The sequence below is a fragment of the Phocoena phocoena genome, chromosome 1 (assembly GCF_963924675.1).
Source record: "Phocoena phocoena chromosome 1, mPhoPho1.1, whole genome shotgun sequence".
NCBI classification, from domain to species: domain Eukaryota; kingdom Metazoa; phylum Chordata; class Mammalia; order Artiodactyla; family Phocoenidae; genus Phocoena; species Phocoena phocoena.
This window is the reverse complement of record NC_089219.1, coordinates 18,379,699-18,398,970: the sequence shown is the minus strand read 5'-3', so window position 1 is coordinate 18,398,970 and position 19,272 is coordinate 18,379,699. Positions and strand designations below refer to the sequence as shown.

The following is a 19,272-nucleotide window of genomic DNA, read 5'->3' as shown; positions in this document are numbered from 1 at the left end:
CAATTTCCTTTCCAACCCCCCTCAACACCTCCCCATCACATAATAAACCCAAACTCTTTATTACCATGGCCTTTTAGGCCTTAAGTGGTCTGCTCTGCACCTCTCCAGCCTCTTTTCTTTCCATTCTCCCACTCCCTTGCTGTGTTCCAGTCACACTGGCCTCCTTGTAGTTTCTCAAAGTGGCCAGGTCCTTTCTCATGTCAAGGTTCCCTCTGTCTAGAATTAGCGCCTTCCTAGATACTCACAACAAGGCTGCCTCCCTCACTTCAGGTCTGTTCAAATGTAGCCTTCCCAGAGGTCTCCCCTAACCACTCTTTTTATTTACATCTGCCATCATCTTCTACCCAGTTAACTTTCATACCACTTAATCAATGCTTGATGTTATACATATGTTTACTAAATGTAATCCCCATGAGAGTAAGTATACCCAGAGCTTAAACAGTACCTGAAATACACTAGCTTTCGATATTTATTAGATGAGAAACTAGATAGATGTTACCTATTCTATTCTATTCTTCTAAACAAAGGCTTTTTAGAAGTTTCCTGTAAGAATGCGGAAGCCAGTGCTTGTCATGGACCTACTACATGGTATGATCTCATCTATTTTTTTTTTTATTTTTTAAAAATGTTTAATTTTTATTTTTTTATTATTTATTTTGGTTGTGCCAGGTCTTAGTTGCAGCAGGTGGGCTCCTTAGTTGCAACATGTGTGCTCCTTAGTTGCAGCTCACCAGCTCCTTAGTTGTGGCCAATGGGCTTCTTAGTTGCGGCATGTGTGCTCCTTAGTTGCGGCTTGAGGGCTCCTTAGTTGTGGCATGCGAACTCTTAGTTGCGGCATGCACGTGGGATCTAGTTGCCTGACCAGGGATTGAACCTGCATCCCCTGCATTGGAAGGCGGATTCTTAACCACTACACCACCAGGGAAGTCCCCAGTATGATCTCACTTAATTCTCAATAATCCTGTGTAATAGCATTATCTCTATTTTGCAAATAAGAAAACGGAAGCTCAGAGAGGTTAATGCACAAGCTAAAGTTCAACAGTACAAGGCTGGTCTGAATTTAAAGCCCTTCTGTCATCTCTAATAGCTGTTATGGCTCAATGGGAGTCAGTCTAGGCTGAACCCACCAGTCTGGACAATTATACGCTTCTAGCTTGGATGAAGGAGATGTATTTGTGCAAGAGATCTCAAACAGTCTAGACATCTTTTATACTTAACTCCTGGAGGCCCTCCTTGGACCTTACTTTGATATGTCAAAACCTCCACACTGACCACAGCCCTCCAGATATGCTCTGGTCAGTGGCATATACTTTGAAAGACTGGACCAGGATACTGGATTAACATATCTCAAACTAAGCTCCGTGGCCTGTAATCGCTTTTCAGAACTTGCACTCACTGACTTCATTTGTTGTTGCCATCTTTGAAAACATGAGAAAAGTACAGCCTTGAAAATTATAGACCAAAGACTATCACTTCTACAGAGAACACTTGATATTCTGGAAGGATAGGAGACTTCCCCAAATTTATACTTCCATATATTTGCCCCCAAAATATGATATAAGGTATAACTGGGGGCAAAAAAAAGACCCTTGGATACCCACTGATCACATAAATCCAGGACTATGGTGCTTTACAGAGCTATTAAATAATCTTGTCAACTTTTGCTTGACCTTTTCCTTCTCCTTGGATGATTAATTTTCACTGTGGATGAAAATGATGGAAACAGGGGCTTCCCTGGTGGCGCAGTGGTTGAGAGTCCACCTGCCGATGCAGGGGACGCGGGTTCGTGCCCCGGTCCGGGAAGATCCCACATGCCGCGGAGCGGCTGGGCCCGTGAGCCATGGCCGCTGAGCCTGTGCGTCCGGAGCCTGTGCTCCGCAACGGGAGAGGCCACAGCAGTGAGAGGCCCCCGTACCGCAAAAAAAAAAAAAAAAAAAAAAAAAAAAATGATGGAAACAAATGGCATTTCCTCTTTGCTGTGGAGTACACAATATTCTGCCTATACAGGGGCCACCTACCTCACATCGTGGATTCAAGGCTGCCGAATCTGACTTCTACTCTTTATTCCCCATGGGTTTGTGTCTCTGAAACCATTTTCTTTAGAGCACATCATTTTTTCTTCACCTCCATCACCCTCACTAGCAAATGATTTTTTCATAACAGATACCTCTTAGGATGTCCCAGCAAAATTACAAATTAAAATTTGCTACAGACTTCCAGGTTTGCTTGCAAACAGCTGTAATTCTGACTAAAATTCACAAACACCAGACGCCACTCAGCTAGCTCTACTTGCCATCCCCTCTCCAACTGCTTCATTTCAGGTCACATCATCTTACATCAGGAGTATGGCAAAATGTTCCTGGTGCTTCTGCCTCTGGCCAGTCTTGATGCCCCTGGTACCCTGCTGCTAGGAGGAGCTTTCTAAACACAAAGGAAACTGATAATCATTTGACCATTTGTGTCATCATAACTTCACTTACATTATTTTCACTCTTCAGAATAACCAAGTCACATAGGAATATCTATCCCTGCTTATCAAAGAAACTGAATTCAGAGAAATTAAGAAACTCACCAAGATCGGAAGGTTATTAAGAGCCAGGGCTGGGATTCCATCCCTGGTCTCTGTGGCTTCAGAGCTCATGCCCTCCCCATTACAGCCAGCAGCTTCCCAAAGCCTTCCTGTCCTGCCCCCAACATTGCTCTCGGCTCCAGACACAACTTAACATCCTTCTTCCTGCTTCCATACCTTAGTGATCACTATTGCCTTGTCTGAAATGACTTTCCTCAACCCTTTTCTTTGCCTGGTTCACTCACGACACCGACATTTAAATCAAGTGAATTTTTTGTCATCAACTACCGCCGCCCCTGCCCCGCCCCCTGCAACACACACACACACACACACACACACACACACACAATCACAGAACAGCCTGAGCAAACCTCTGGCACACCATCCATCAGTTTTCTAACCTGCTGTATCCTAAAGTATGGGTGGGTACATGGACACAATACTAAATAATATTGAATCGCAAAGTGAGAAAGGTATCCCCTTTCCATTTCTCTTTTAATCTCTGACTACAAGGAGGAAGTTTCAGTGCGGTGGTGGTGATCAGGTGGTGGTGAAGAGCACGGCCCCTGGAGCCAGACTGCCTGGGTTCACTCCCTGCTATGCTACCTAATAGCCATTGACTTCTCTGTGCCCCAACTTCTTCATCTGTACTACACAGATAAGAGTATAAATGGGGTCATTCCAAGGATCAAGAGAGTTAATAACATTAACTCACTACCTGCCCAGGGTAGGTGCTCAGGAGCAGATAATTACTATAGTTCTCTTTAGCTCCTCTCTGACTACTGCTACTTATTCTTTTTTTTTTTGCGGTATGCGGGCCTCTCACTGTTGCGGCCTCTCCCGTTGCGGAGCAACAGGTTCCGGACGCGCAGCCTCAGCGGCCATGGCTCACGGGCCCAGCCGCTCGGCGGCCTGTGGGATCTTCCTGGACCGGGGCGCAAACCCGTGTCTCCTGCATTGGCAGGCAGACTCTCAACCACTGCACCACCAGGGAAGCCCTGCTACTTATTCTTGAATAGAGCAAGCCTCAGGCCCAGAGCCTTTAGCAGGCAACAGAATCTAACCAGCTACTGATACTGATGTTCCATTTATAGTAGGATATAGAGATATAAATTTAACAATTCAGTCCCTTTAAAATAAACATTAGGCAATAATACAGGTGGTACCTGGATATGGCAAAAAAATAATAATAAAAGCAGTATTGGAACGAATAAAGTTAGAGAAGTATACTCAGGTGTTCTCACACACACACATACACACACATACAACTATGCGAGGTGATAGGTGTGTTAGTTCACTTGTAGTAATAATTTCACATGTATACATATATCAAATCATCACATTGTATACTTTAAATATATATAATCTTATTTGTCAATTATACCCCAATAAAGCTGAGGGAAGAAATCTGTGGAAGCATATTGTTGATTTATTCACTTGTCTCCCCCACTAAACTGGGAGTTCCTCGGGGACACAGACTAACTTTCATTGCTGTATCCCCCAGATCCCAATACACTGCAGGCCCACATATGAATGTGCTGAATGAACGACTTACAGAGAAGTACACAGCCTAGCTCAGTAGTCCTCAAAGAATGGTTCTGGAATCAGTAGCCTCAGTATCAACTGGGAACCTGTTAGAAATGCAGATTCTCAGACACCACCCCAGGTCTACTGAATCATAAACTCTGAGGGTGGGGTCCCAGCAAGCTGGTTTTTACAAGTCTTACAGGAGATCCTAATGCACTCTTAGGTTTGATCATCACTGATCTGTAAGACAAAGATACAGAGCAGGGCTGGAAGACAGCCAAGACAGAAGCCAGAAAGCAAGAGCAGAGGTGAGAGGAAGCTGATCGCATGACAGCAACTCTGTATCAGGACAGACCCGCAGGCTGAGACGCTACCAGGAAGAGCAAAGATCCTATCGTGGAAAAGATTGGTTCCTTGTGGATCTATCAAGTTCCAGGCCAGGAAACCAGGCCATCTGGGTTGGGCTTGGCTCTGCCTTTAACCAGCTGTGTGATCCTGAACATGGCCCATTAGCTCTCAACCTGTTTCTTCACCCATCGATGCTCCTCTGAGAGGGTCCTGCCCTGCAGGAGTGTTCCTCCATATTTGGTGCGGGACTCTCCCAGATGATTCTTTCACTCCTCCTCTAAGACCTAACACCTCTCCCCCCATCCTTACTCTCCTGCTTCACTGAGGAAATGGAAGCTCAGTCAGAAGAGAATGTCCACGGATCTCCATCCCGCATCCACCACCTACCAACATCTACGCCCACATACTCAGCCTCTTGACTTACCAGCCACAGTTCTACCCAAACTGAACCCCTTCACTTGTGTGATAAAAGTAACCCCTCTCGCTTATTCAAAGGTATTGCTACAGCACATCTCCCCCCTCCCACGTCAATTTTTTTTTTTTCCTACTGGACTTTTCCAATCACCAGAAAGAGCTATTTCACCCATCTTTGCTCCCCTTGACAGCAAAACAACTCCTAAGAGCTGTCTATACCAGCTGTCTCCAGTCACTCTGCTCAGGCTGTCACCTCTACCACCCTGCCAGCACCTCTCCAGTCAAGGTCCCTAGTGCCTCCACGCTGAGAAATCTAATGGTCAATTCTCAGCGCTCGCTTTACTGGACCCACCGGCAGCACTTCCCTGAGCTCATCACACCCTCCTCCCGCACGCGTTCTCACTTGGCTTCCAGGACACCAAACTCTTGTTTTCCCTTCTACTTTACTAGTCCCTCCTTCTGAGTCTCCTTTGTCAATTGCTCTTCTTTTCCCAGACCTCTTAATGCTGAAGTACCCCAAGGTTCAGTCCTGGGTCGTCTTTTCACCACACCCACTCCTTTATGATTTCATCCAGTCTCAAGACTTTAAATATGGATATCCTGATGCTGAAGACCCCCAAACACAGGTGCGGCCCAAACTCCAGACTCTGGGCTGCCTATTCCACATCTCCCCTTGGATGATTAATAGACGTGGTAATCATGTTCAGAATGGAATTCCTAGTTTCCTGTCGAATCTGCTCCAAACACAGCCTTCCCTGTCGAAATTAATGGCAACTCTGTATTTTCTGTCACTTAGGCCAGAAATTTTAATCATTCTTGATTTCTCTTTCTCTCACATCGCTCATCCATTCATTCAAAGAAATCCTGCTGGTTTACCTTCTAAACCTATTATCTGACCATTTCTCACCACCTCCAATACTGCCACCATGTCAGACCCAACATGACTGGATTATTGCAATACTTTCTAACAGGCCTTCCTGCTTCTACCCATTCCCCCACATTCCAGTCTCAAACAGCAGAGGTAGCTTTAAAATGGAAGTCAGATCATGTGATACGTCTGCTCTAACTCTTCAGAGTGATCCGTTTTACTCACAGTGAAGGCCAGAGTCTTTATAATGGCTTATGAAGCCCTACACAAGCAGCTTCCTCACCTCATCCCCTCCTACTCTGCCTGGCTCTACTGGTCCCTGTGCTACATACCCCTCTGGTGGAGGGCCTTTGCTCTAGCTGCTCCCTCTCTGGAAAGCTCTACCTCACAGATCCATTTGGCCAACTCTTACCTCCTTCAAGTCCTCTCAAACCTCACTTTTTCAATGAGGCGTACCCTGACCACCTTCCCCACCCTACTTTTTCTTTTCTCCACAGCGCACATCATTTTATGACATACTTTATAATTTACTAGTCTTGTTTATTATCCATCTCCTTCCACTAGAATTTAAGCTCTACGAAGGCAGAAATCTTTTGTTCTTTTTGGCCATGCCATGCGGCATGAGGGATCTTAGTTCCCCGACCAGGGATCGAACCCATGCCCCCTGCAGTGGAAACACAGAGTCCTAACCACTGGACCGCCAGGGAATTCCCAGAAATATTTGTTTGTGTTTGCTGATATAGCCTAAGAACTTTAAACGGTGCCAGGCATATAGTAGGCACTCAAAAACTTTACAGAATAAATGACTTAAGTAGGACACATTTTTTTAGATAGCTACATATCTATTTAGTATATTTACTGGAGAAAAATATACTAAAAGTAGGGGAATTCCCTGGTGGTCCAGTGGTTAGGACTCAGCGCTTTCACTGCCGTGGCCCTGGGTTCAATCCCTGGTCGGGGAACTAAGATTCTGCAAGCTACATGGCATGGCCAACTAAAAATATATAAAGTAATATAATAAACATGTCAAACCTGTAAATTCAGTGACAGGTCCTTTTATGACTTTTAAAGAAAATATCTGGTAAATAACAGTACTTCAGAAATAAACTAGAGGTGGTTTACAAATTGAGAAACTCTGCCCGCTACATACAGACAGGCAAATTCAAATCCTCTGCCATTCTAGAGGGCCTTCATAGCATAAGGGTTGCATCCTAGAACTTTCAAACCTGGCTGTGCACACAAATCATCTAGGAAGGTTGTTACAAAAAGGATTCCTACTTCTCCTCGAAGCTCTTTGGGGTTGGGGCTGGAATCTGTATTTTAAACATATGTCTCAGGTGATTCTCCCGCAACCAGTCCAGTGCTGGGCAAGGATTAGGACTTAGGGACTGCTGGACCAGATCACCTCTGAGGGCTCTTCTAGCTCAGAAGTTCTGACTTTGTGATTGCAACACAACTGACTACCCTGGAAAGCAGGATTTTTCAAACTGCAAATTTAATGGGTTAGAACCAGCATCAGGAAAAAAAAAAAATTAACAGAACAGACTATAAAATGAGAATGCATTGCCTGTAGTAAGGGTATTGTTTCATGAAATATTTTTCAGAGGTGAGTATATATGTATTTAATAAAGTGGTGATATAAAATTTGTGTGTGTGGCAAGGTGCTGTTGTCAAAAAACTCTGAAAGCTATTGTTGTTGAGAGAACAACGAATCTCAACTTTCAGTGCTGCAAACTGCTAAGCCCCACAAAGTTCAAGTCTCTGAGTGGAGTTCAGGAATCTGCATTTTTAACAGCTGACTGATGCAGGTGGCCCTAGACCACACTTAACTGAGCTCTGTGAACTCAAACCCGCCCCCAGGACCCAACTCACGCAGTGCTTTTCAACACTGGGGGAGGGGGAAGAAGGGGGTTGGAATGCCCTGGGAAGGAGCAAATCCCAACCCTCCATTTTTGGGGTGGTGCTAAGGGATGATCTGGAAAAGCACAGTTAATATCACTGTACTGTAATATTGGGGAGGAGCCCTATTTTGTTCTTCATAACATTAAAAAGGACACTGGATTTTTTTTCTACCTGAGAAGTGGGGGAAGGAGGAATGTGTACTTTTTGTCCACTTTAGCAGCAAGGACTGTATCTGTCTGGTTCAATGCCATGCTTCAGGGAGGTAAGCACTCAAGTATTTGCTGAATGAATGAGGAGAGAAATGCTGAACTGAGAGAACAGGAAGCTGTGCCTGGTTCCTCTCCAAGTTACTGTCATTCTCAATGTCCAGTTTTTTGAAAACAAGCCCCTGAATCTGAGCTTACTCAGCGCCTTTACAGTGAATAACCCTCATCCTCATCTTTCCTTTCCCAGGAAAGAGAAGCACTCAAGTCTCAGAATAAAACCTCTTACGTTTAAGCCTACCACAGACCAAAGAATATATATTCAATAAATATGTAATATTTACATACTGATAACAGCTCCTACTATGTGATTTACATATACTACCTTTAATTCTTGAAAATAACCCTGAAAGGTAGGTGTTGACCTATTTTACACAAGACCTTAGACCCAGAGACGTTGGCTGACTTGCCTGAAGTCTCACCCAGGTAGTAAGGGGCAGTGTTGCTGGCTGTGCCCTATCTGAGCAACAAGCTGGTCTTGGAGGTCAGACACTGGGAGCGCGTAGTGAGACACAGCCTTGTGAGTTACAAAACGCACACACCTCCCATTCTCAAGAACTTTCTTCCTATAACTCAGTAGTTACTTGGGTGTTTGTCCCTGTAGACCCAGTCTTTGAAAAGTAAAGACCAACTCCATTTCTATGATTGTCAGCCCTCTTGGGGACTTGGAGAATGTAGGCTAGCATTTTGTGGGCCTGTCAACCTAATTTCAAGGAAAATTTAATAGAAGTATATTTCAAGGGGCAGATGTGTGGTTTAACCTTATTACAACAGAAGCTATAAAAAGGTTTAACCTTATTACAACAAGAGCTATATAAAACTGTACAAAAAGACAGCCGGTCTCTATGTCCTCATCATCCTAATACCTCATAGTTATGCATGTCAGGAAAGAATCCCAACCAACATCTGGGAAGGCATACCCCTCTCCCCCAGGTGATTGCCTGGACCACCACCCTCAGAGTAACAACTATTGCACAGCTATTTCCTAAAATGAGAGTTGGAAAAGGGGTGAAGTGGCAGCGAGTGGGACCTTTCGTAGAAAGCAAGTCTACACTATCTGCCAGGGACCTGCAAGGGATTTGAGACGCTTAAATTCCAAATTCTGCGCTCTTACCCACTGCGATATACCGTGTATTGATTAAGCAGAAGCAGAAGCAGTTTTTTTTCTTTTAATAGGTGTTTTTTAATTAACTGATTGTTTTCAGTTATTTTGGAGTACAATAAGAAATTTGGAATTTTGAAAATAGATGTATAAACCATATTTCATTTCCTCATAGAATTACACCCCGTTTTTTACATATAGATCCATAAGAAATTGCACACATAGAAAATACAGGAAGCAGAACCAATCTTTAAAAGCAAAAAACAGAAATACGCTACAGTCACCACAATATTAAAAGGGTTAGAAGTCATGTTATCAAAGCAATGTGTTTAGCGGGGTAACCGGGAGAGTCTAGAACATCACTTCTGCTTAGGTCGTCGAATGCCTTTGCCTTTTAAGCTACTTTCAGATTCCAGGTAACTGTTGATATATTTATTACATAACAAGTTAAACCAATAGTGATAAATATAATCCTAGATCATGTTATACAAGGTCCTTAATTGGTACAATCACGTATTATTTTTGTTCGGATATGTAAAAACACAAGCCATCTGCATTTGTTTCCGAAGCCTTCCTGCACCTGCACCTTGAACAGTCAAGTTCGGTCTTCCTGGGGCACCCAGGTACCTCAGGCTGGATTCCCCTCTGACAACCACAACCTTGGTTCCCGTAACACGCTGCTCTTAAGGCGGTACTGTACCCCAGGCACCAGCTGGGTCCCCGGCGGCAGGCAGTTCACACTACTTGCGGGTGGTTTCTGGGCCCTGACCTCAACACTCACCTAGGCGGCCTGGGCCTTAAGCCTTTCAGACTCAGGCCCCTCTGGCAGCCTACTCATTGCAGCCTTTACTCACCAGTCGGCTAGAGCGCCTCTGTGTACACATGGAGTTTAACAGGTTGGGACTAGCGGGTGGTTAAGCTGGAGGAAAAGGCAAAAGCACAAAACCCAATAGGCTTTGCTATAGAGGGCAAGAGAGGCTGAAATTTGCTGTTACTTGCCTATGGTCACGACGCTGGCAGAAGCAGAGCAGAAATTCTGTAACACCATCCAACAGCTTTAAGACACAAGAAGCTTACACACACTCACTGGACAGAGGGCCAAGAAAACAGGACGACAGTGCTTCTACCGGGGCACTTCTATGGAACTGACATTCCTGACACTTGGTGCTGGCTGCATGGATTAAGGTAGTATGGCCTATACATAAAGGATGGCACGTTATGAAGCCACTGTAATGACATGAGAACACCCTATGTTAAGAGGAGAAAAAAGCGCACAGATTATAGCTATAGTTTCCTCTCAATTTGTTTTTTTTTTTTTAAAAAGGCCGGAAGGTAACATGAGCCATGTTTGTGAATGAGCATTTCCAATGGAGAAACGGTCTTCAGTCTTGTGATTCTCATGCAATCATTTCTGACTGAAGTAATCTGGCACATTTTCTACCTAACAGCTCAAAACAGTAACATATGCACATGTATGATTTCCTGTGACTACACTTCCCTGGCTGGATTTTGATCTCTCCCGTCCGTTTGGCTATCCGACGTGGATGACGTGCCAGCACCCTGGAACAACAGCCGACGTGGTCCCTCCCTTTCTGCCCTAGTTTCCCTTCCTAAACTCTGCCTCGCCAAAACAGCTGGAGCCTCCAATGGCAGGCTCTGCGATCTGGCTCCGCACAGGCCTGACCTGACTATTCCCTCGCTCCCTCTGGCTGTGGTCTCCCTGCTGCTCCTCAACCAGACTGGGACCTGCTAGCGTTTGCACAGCTGGCTAGCTAGCCCACCATGTAGCTAAAGTCATCAGTAACCACCCTGTAACTACCCCCATAGCACTTCACACATTTGTGATCGTCCCGAATGGCGGAATATTTGATACCCTTGACCTCCAGTAGCCCATAGCAGCCCTAGTTACTGTGATAACCAAAAGCCCACCCCGACAAATATCCAAATACCCCAGGACGGGGAGGGGCAACACTGCCCCAGTTTGAGAACTCTACCCCAAAGGGTAGTTGCAGGACTACAACATTCATTCAGCCAAGCAGCATCTGGTGTTCCCGAGCCTGAAACTGGGATAGACAGATGCCCGCCAGGGACACTACCTTATTCTGGACAACCACATGTAGCGTGGGTCCAGTCACCTAACATCTACCTAAGTTTTCATGGGCAGTAGCTGAGGAAATGAGAAAAACCACACAGCAGGAACTTCGTAAAACTAAACTTATTAAAGAAGTCTCCCTGTTATGCCTTCCCTCTCTGTTTTGACCTTAGGATGCGGTCAGCGCTTCTACTCTTTTAGTATGCATACATATCACCTACAGATCTTGTTAAAGGAATTCGGGTCTGAGGTGGGGCCTATAGGAGTTCTAACAACCCCCAAGTGATCCAAGCAAGCTCGACCCAAACATCAATGCTTCAGACCCTGTGTGACATTTGTCTGGAAGCCAAGCTTCTAATCAGAGAGCGGGTAAGCTTTCCTGGCACTGCTGCTCTAAACTGGTTAAGGAAGCCTCCTCACCTGTTCCAGTTCCCGACCTGTTTCATCACTCACCTAAAATACCACTGCTCGAACTATGAGTAAAATCCAACGCGTCTCCAAACGCCCTGGGGCCTTTCTTCCTCTGGGCCAGAAGCCCAGGCAGTTTAATTTTTAAATGGGAAGTGAACTCAACTGAGTCCACAATACAGCAGGAACAAATGGAGGGTGGGCAGGTGTACACTGTTAAACTAAATAGTACCACCAGCTTAAAAACACAGCTACACGGCGAATGGCTAACAGCAAAGAGCACAAGGACGGCAATACGATTAGGACTTCCACTTTCTACATTTCATTTTCCTGCAGTGCTTTATTCAGATGAAGCTAGCATACACTCCCACCTCTGGAAAACATACTGACTTCCCACAGCAGCTAGCACCCAGTCCTAGTTAGCTCATATACTCACCCAGAGTTACTTTGTTCTCTAAGATGCTTATTCCAGTTGTAGCTGTTAGTGTCATTACAGATGTTAAACAGTGAGGTGCACCCACCTATAAAAGTGAAGCTGAATCACAAGAACGGGGCTCGTTCACAAGTCTTTACTCCATTTACAAAGTGGTGGCCCACAGTAAAAGACTGAGAAGTGAACGCACATTGATGTTTTAAGTGAAACAAAAAATTTATGCTAACACATTTCATGATTCTCTCCTTTAAGCATCTGGATCTGATGCCTAAGACTTTATCAGGAAGACTAAGTAGTATCTTCATAAAAAGTTGGGCATACCAAATAACTTCAAGGTTTAAAAATACCTACAAAGGCAGCTATTAAATTAGAGAACCACTTAACAGCAACGATAAGGTGGCCCAGGGACAACTGAGCTTGTTAGTCACAAGTGAGTAAATTATTGAGTTAACTCGTGCTCAAAATTTAAACTACGAACCACTGGCCAAGTATTGTATCCAATAGAGAAATGGTGGCTTTTGAATGTCACTGCTTCAGTGACCTGGTAAAGTACAGGCAAGACACGTTCCACTTTCACACCAAAGGGGGAGCAAACTGGTTGAGAGTAACATTTCTCACAGATGATAACACAAAATTAATCCCTTTTGAGCACTATGTGCCTGGTACAAGTTTAAGCATCCTACAAGTATCAAACCGTTTAACCCTGAGGGATATAACCATTACTGCCTTCACGACACAAACGGGGAAGCTGAGGCAGATTTAAACACAGCTAATAAAATGCAGGGCGAGGAATCACACCCATGCAATGTGTCTCAAAGACCACTCCCTTTCTCTACTTATAGTCTCATCAACTCTAGATTCTCATTTTAAAGGAAAACTGAGTCCAATATTTAACCCCAAGCACCACACCAAAGCCTCTGATCCTTTCAGACATCGTTGCTGGTAAGACCTCTAATGAAGAACAGAATCGCTGAACAGAGGGGAGCCCTGCACCCCACTTTAATCAAGGCTCTAAATTCAAACCCAGCCCCAACCATTCCCTCCCCTCTACAGTCAGTTTCCACGGGGTCACTGCACCACAGCCTGTCAACAAGGGTGTGGTGAGCACAGACCGTGCTGCGGAAGTTCTCAGGTTTGGATCTGCCACGAAACACTGGCATCCAATCAGGGGTGACAGGGTTGTTACCAGCTACTCCCATCGAAGCTTTAAGTGGCTTGAGGTCCAAGGACTTGAATATGGCCAGGCTTCTTTCACAGAACACACAACAGTAATTGTACATTTCACTGAAAACTTTTTATTAGCCTTTTGGATAGAAACGGGAATTTACTTGCCAGGAAGGATGATCCCATCATACTGAAAGAGAACAGATTTTATTTTTTCAGAACAGGCGGTTAACAGTAAAGACTGTAGCAATGGCTAACCTTCAAGAATTCAAATCAGGTGCATGAACTTCGGCTCTGAATCCCACATCCCCAGACAGGAAGCTGGCCATCTTTAACAACTGCTACACTATGCTCAACTGCACTATACCCTGAGAAAAGGGGCTCCTATTAAAGCCATATTCCTCCCCTTCCAGCTAGCTGCATTCACGGGGCTGGGGAGAAAGCCTGGTTCTGGGTGTTCTTTTAAACCACCAACCCTGGAAGCCCATTTTCCAAGTTGCCCAAATGTTCCACCTTTAAAAGAGCTACCCGCCAAAGGGGGCTAGACTTTGCATCCCCGTACCCCAACTCCATTCACCAACACCACATTCCACCACTTCACCTGGGATAGATCAAGCTTTACCTTCTGCTGGAACCAGCGCATGGCCTCCTCTTTGCTGATTCTGTGTTTGGCCCCAATGCAGCCTGTCCTGCGCTTCTTGTCTGCGATGCTGAAACCTGGCCTACCCAGCACCTGTCCCAGGAATAACCAACAGTCACCTAGCCAGCTCAGAGTCAAGAGCAGACGGACAAGACTCACACATTGGAGTGACTGATCTTCAAGAGTTACCTGGTGGCCCAAGAGACCCATGATCTCAGTGTCTGATGGAACCTGCACCCTAGATGACACATCGCCTTCCTATACACTATAGGTCTGCTCTGGAGGCTGGACTTGCAGCTCCTCCCCGCTCCCCTACCTAACTTCCAATGGTAGCTAAGGATTCACCACTGCCCCCATACCCCAAAGCACTTTTATTTTTTTAAAAAAAGCAAATAAATTTTACTCCAACATGTGCATTGTAGAAATCTTAAACTTTCAAGAAGCACAAAGAAATAACTATTTCTCTCCTCTGCTTCAGCTCAAAAGTGCTTCTTAAAGGTTTGTCATCCCCCATGGGCACCCAACTCTCACCACCATTTCTCTGGATATTCAAATCTAGTACGAAGACTGCTGCCATCCTTCAGGTTCACACTAGTCAGGACTTCAGGGTTTTGCCATTTATTTACTTTGATGGTTGGACCAAAACATTACAGTGACACAAATGGTCACGTCTCCATTAAAATCCCCATCCTGAGCAAACAGCCCCATCGTCAAACCTGCTTCCATGTCCTCTGGATGGAAGCCACCCCATTCCCAGAGTCTAAGGGAAGAAGCAGGGAAAGGGCAGCCTCAGTGCAGCCAACCCAGACGCCACATGCAACCCCAATACCGTCTCTCAAATTTTCAGTTCAGTGGCTGCATGGAACCGTTTCCTTCGCCCACCTTTGAGCAACATCAATGCTCGCTAGCTAGATCCTAGACCGTAAACGTCACGGATCTTGTCCATCTAGTTCACAGTGCTATATCCCCACACCTGCCACTAACGAGGTGTATCTTCCCAAGGGAGAGAAGACAGACAACACTCAGAGCCCCAACCCAACATGTCACCATCAAGATAGCACATACGAAATAAAGGAGGAACAGATTCCACTCTCACAGACCAGGAGTAGAAAAGATTAAGTATTCATACCACATAGAAGTCCAGGCCGTAGATACCAATGCTTGGGTCATATTTGATCCCCAGATCGATGTGTTCTTGGATCCCAAAGCCAAAGTTTCCAGTGTCTGAGAAGTTATTTTTTCTTAACTCATACTCTCGCACCTGAGGGGAAAAAACGCAGCAATCACTCCCTGTCAACTCTACCCCGCAATAACTAGCTCAGCTTGCAATACTCAGGGCCCCCAAGACACAATTCAATGTAATCTGGCCAGCAACAAAATCTGATATTCCCACTACACCAAATCACAGCTATGGACTTCATATAACTACTAACTTTCAAAGGGAAGGGAAAAACCCTTTAGAAGTTCAAAAAGTCAGAAGGCAGAACATTAAGTGTAACTACTACCACTGTAACTGTGTGCTAACTGGGGCTCTTCAGTATTATCCCACGGAGGGATCGGCCTCACCTTCAGACCTTTCTCCAGGATTTCTTCTGCCTTGGCCCCACGGACTGTGCAATGGACGGCAATCTTTTCATTTCTTCTGATGCCAAAGGATCTGACGGTGTATCTAGCTGCAGGCAGGGGTAACGAGGAGTCAGCTGTTATCATACTCTCACTGCACTCCCCTCTTCCCCAGAAAATCATCTCCATGACTCCAAAGCGACATTAAGTATCCATCCACATTCTAAAGTGATGTTCTAATCAGTGTCAACTTTTATCAGTTAATCAGATTCATTTGTAACACAGAAACAGATTTTCCAACTTCCAAGTCACTCAGCCATACTTGAGCGATTAAGACCTCAGAGCCATAATGTCAAAGTCTCAGGGAGGGCAAGTTCATAACCAGTATAAGCTAAAGGAAAATGACCATGCATTCTACTAATAATGTTTATTAATAATAGCTAATATTTGCTAAAACCTTATTGTATCCCCATTTCACAGAAGCCGTGAAAGGTTAACTTGCACAAGATCAGCTGGTAGTAAGAGGCAGGCTGTGATTCCAAGGACTGGCCATATTCCATTACCCCAAAGCAATGAAACTCTAAAGACAAAAAAATGTAACAACAGTAATGCCTACACTGTGCTTGGTATGCAGCAGGCATTTCACATAACCTGTCCTGTCCCCCGCGACCTTGTAATTCAAGTACTACCATCCCCTGTATGCAAATAAGGAAGCTGATGCCCAGAGAAGCCAAAGTCACAGACTAGCAAGTGATGGAGCCGGGATGCGAACCAGGTTAGTCTAGGGACACAGCCCTGTTCTAGTTGTAGCCTACGTAACCCTAACTGCAGGTTAGTCTAGGGACACAGCCCTGTTCTAGCTGTAGCCTATGTAACTCTAACTGCTAATCAAGCCAAATACCATTTTCTGCATTCCCAACATTTCCACACTACCTCATACTCTCGTTACTTGCAAAAACCTCTACTTGGGCTAGTCTTAGCTTAATCTCGGCTCATACAAAATCTGGTATTCCAATACCACTCCTATGTTGGAAGGGAGATACTTCTTGGGAAGCTCAGGAAGGCAATGCTTTAAAGAGATATCACCTTCAAAATGGGTACAAAACAGGCTCGACAGCAGGTGAGTTAAGAAACATCCCGACATCCCCAGCCGCCGGCCCTCTCCCTGCCAGCCACGACTCACCTTTGGAGAACACAGGGGTCTGGCCTGTGAGCTGCTCCAGCACCTTGGCTGCCCGGGTCAGCCTGTCTCCACTCTCCCCCACGCAGATGTTGAGGCAGAGCTTGCGGATGCGAAGTTCCCGCATGGGGTTCTCCTTCTCCCCTTGATCCTGCTGCAACAGGGAAGCGCAGCCGTCAACACACACAACCCCGCCAGAGCTGCCAGCCTAATATTTATACTTAGCGCATTTCCGCTCATCCCAAATAGTCCCGAAAGCCCTAAAGGTTCAAGAATTAGCACCATGTTTGTGTGGGAAGCACCGAGGAAGACATCTCGGGGTCTTGTTTTCTCCTTCCCCCACGCACGAAACGGGTGAACAGAAACAGAACAGGTACCGAGTGGAAAAGTTACAGACAACGCGGGTGAACCCCAAGGGGCTCAAAGTGTAAGGTGACGGAGAGCGCCCCGTTACACGGCCGGTGAGGGGTGAGCAAACAGCACGTGGCTGGGCAGCGTCCCCCGAAGCCTGGCCTCTCCCCCGAGGAGGAACCGGCTGAGGCTCCCCAGCACCAGGCAAGTTTCAAGTCCCGGGGCTCAGCAACAGGTCCGAACCCCGCGTCCCAGACACCCCTCCGATCGCTCCACTGGCCCTCGCTGCAGCCTGCGGGCCGTGCTTCTGGGCCTCCCGCGGCTGCCCCGAGCCTGCTCCTGGGAGGATGGGAGGAAGGTGACACGGTCCAGCTCCGCGCCCTCGGCTCGTATGGCTCTGCCAGTTTCGGCACGGCCGGCATCGCGGGCTCCGTTCTCCTCGGGCGACGGGAGAGGTAACCCCCGCAGGCTCCGCCGGCCGTGGATGGAAGCGGATGAAGGAAAGCAAACCCACACCTCGGCTACTCACCGCCATGACGGGAAACAGGAAGAGAAAGTGAGACTTCTGAGCCAGGGCCTTATGGGCCAGAAGGCGGACCCTTTTCCCAGGCTAACCAGCGAGATGAGGGAGAGGAAGAGAGGCGCGTCTGGAGCCGCGTAGAGTCGGCTTCCCCCTCGTGGACACAGATGTCAACTGCAAGTGACGCTGGCTGACCACTGGGGCGTGGGCTTATCCAAAAACCGGTTTTTAAAACTCCCTGAACTGGCATTTCCTTGAATTTCCGGTCCCCAGGGATGCTGTTCCCGCCCACAGCCTCTGGTACGGGTGGTTCTTGGCGTGTTGAGACTGCCAGAATACACTGTCAGTTTATGCAAATTATGAAGTAACAGTTTTACTCTGTAACAGTGTAAACAAATGGCATTTAAATATTTAAACAGTAGTTAGAACAGAGTGTTGGCTTAAGAGTCCTGAGCTGTGAAGACAGGCAGATGTGGTGCTGTCTTGGCTAGCTCAGTAGCTATGAGATCTTGGGCAGGTTACTAATTATATCTCCTTCAGCCTCAGTTTCCCTCAGCTTTAAAGTTGGTACTTATTGGGCTTCCCTGGTGGCGCAGTGGTTGAGAGTCCGCCTGCCGATGCAGGGGACACAAGTTCGTGCCCCGGTCTAGGAAGATCCCACATGCCGCGGTGTGGCTGGGCCCGTGAGCCATGGCTGCTGAGCCTGTGCTCCGCAGCGGGAGAGGCCGCAAGAGTGAGAGGCCCGCGTACCGCAAAAAAAAAAAAAAAACACACTCATTAACTATTGAACATGTTTAAAATATTTATCTATTTAGTTGTGCCGGGTCTTAGTTGCAGCACGCGGGATCTTCACTGTGACATGTGGCATCTTTAGTTATGGCATGAAGGTTCTTTTTTAGTTGCGGCATGTGGGATCTTTAGCTGTCATACAGAATCTTTTAGTTGCAGCAAGGGGGCTCTTAGCTGCAGCATGTGGGATCTAGTTCCCTGACCAGGGATCAAACCTGGGCCCCCTCATTGGGAGCATGGAGTCTTAACCACTGGACCACCAGGGAAGCCCCTGAACATGTTTTTTTGTTTTTGTTTTTGTTTTTTTGCGGTACGCGGGCCTCTCACTGCTGTGGCCTCTCCCGTTGCGGTGCACAGGCTCCGGTCGCGCAGGCTCAGCGGCCATGGCTCACGGGCCCAGCCGCTCCGCGGCACGTGGGATCTTCCCAGACTGGGGCACAAACCTGTGTCCCCTGCATCGGCAGGGGGACTCTCAACCACTGCGCCACCAGGGAAGCCCCCTGAACATGTTTAAATGGCAAGGAAATTTTAAAAATTAGAAGTGTTATAGAATATTATGTTTAGTTTGAGTCCAGCTGTGAACGTCGAGAAAGAACTACATGAAAACTAGGTTATCTGTTAAGCCATGGGATTGCAGTTTATGCTTCATATCTGCATGATATGCTCCTTGTAAAATGTTAGACATTACTTTTATAGTCAGAAAAAGATAGCTATGTACACGGGGAGCAAAAGCTTAAGAATCCTCAAGTCAGTTATAGAAAAGGTAGGCTTTAGGCAAATGCAGTAAATAGTAGCAGTTAGCGCTTGAGCGCCAACTGTTTGTGTGAACAGTTGCCCATGTGGAATCTCCCAGGTAATTCCCACAACCCCATGAAGTGAGTCCTAAGTCCCAGAGCATTAATACCTCCCTCGTCCCTTTACTGTGGGCAAGGGATGGAAATGGAGCTTGAACCCAGGTCTGATGCTAGAGCTAGACTTCCTTAGTAGGGTGACACTCATCTAGGAATGTTAAACCCTACCAGATTCTGGGATCCACGGGCACAGTGACTATATCTTAGACATTTATATTGCCCCCATAACTGCCTAACCCATCCTGAGAGGTAGGATAGCTTAGACGCAGTGAGCATGGGCTAGAATTC

The 19,272-nt window shown here is 46.2% G+C and overlaps 1 protein-coding gene across 2 annotated transcripts; it reads right to left on the bottom strand.

The window, feature by feature from the left end:
* Positions 1-13,201: 13,201 nt before the first annotated feature.
* On the bottom strand, positions 13,202-17,378 carry RPL11 (ribosomal protein L11). Of its 2 annotated transcripts, none has more exons than XM_065876080.1 (6): positions 17,354-17,378; positions 16,477-16,627; positions 15,297-15,403; positions 14,860-14,991; positions 13,713-13,823; positions 13,202-13,280 (listed from the first exon to the last, which is right to left on the bottom strand). In XM_065876080.1, exons 1-6 carry the CDS (start codon positions 17,357-17,359, stop codon positions 13,251-13,253), a joined length of 537 nt encoding a protein of 178 aa, XP_065732152.1. In that variant the 5' UTR covers positions 17,360-17,378; the 3' UTR covers positions 13,202-13,250. The 2 variants fall into 2 exon arrangements, with proteins under 2 accessions (XP_065732152.1, XP_065732160.1); XM_065876088.1 differs by having other exon boundaries at positions 16,477-16,624; positions 17,354-17,372.
* Between the last annotated feature and the right edge of the window lie 1,894 nt (positions 17,379-19,272).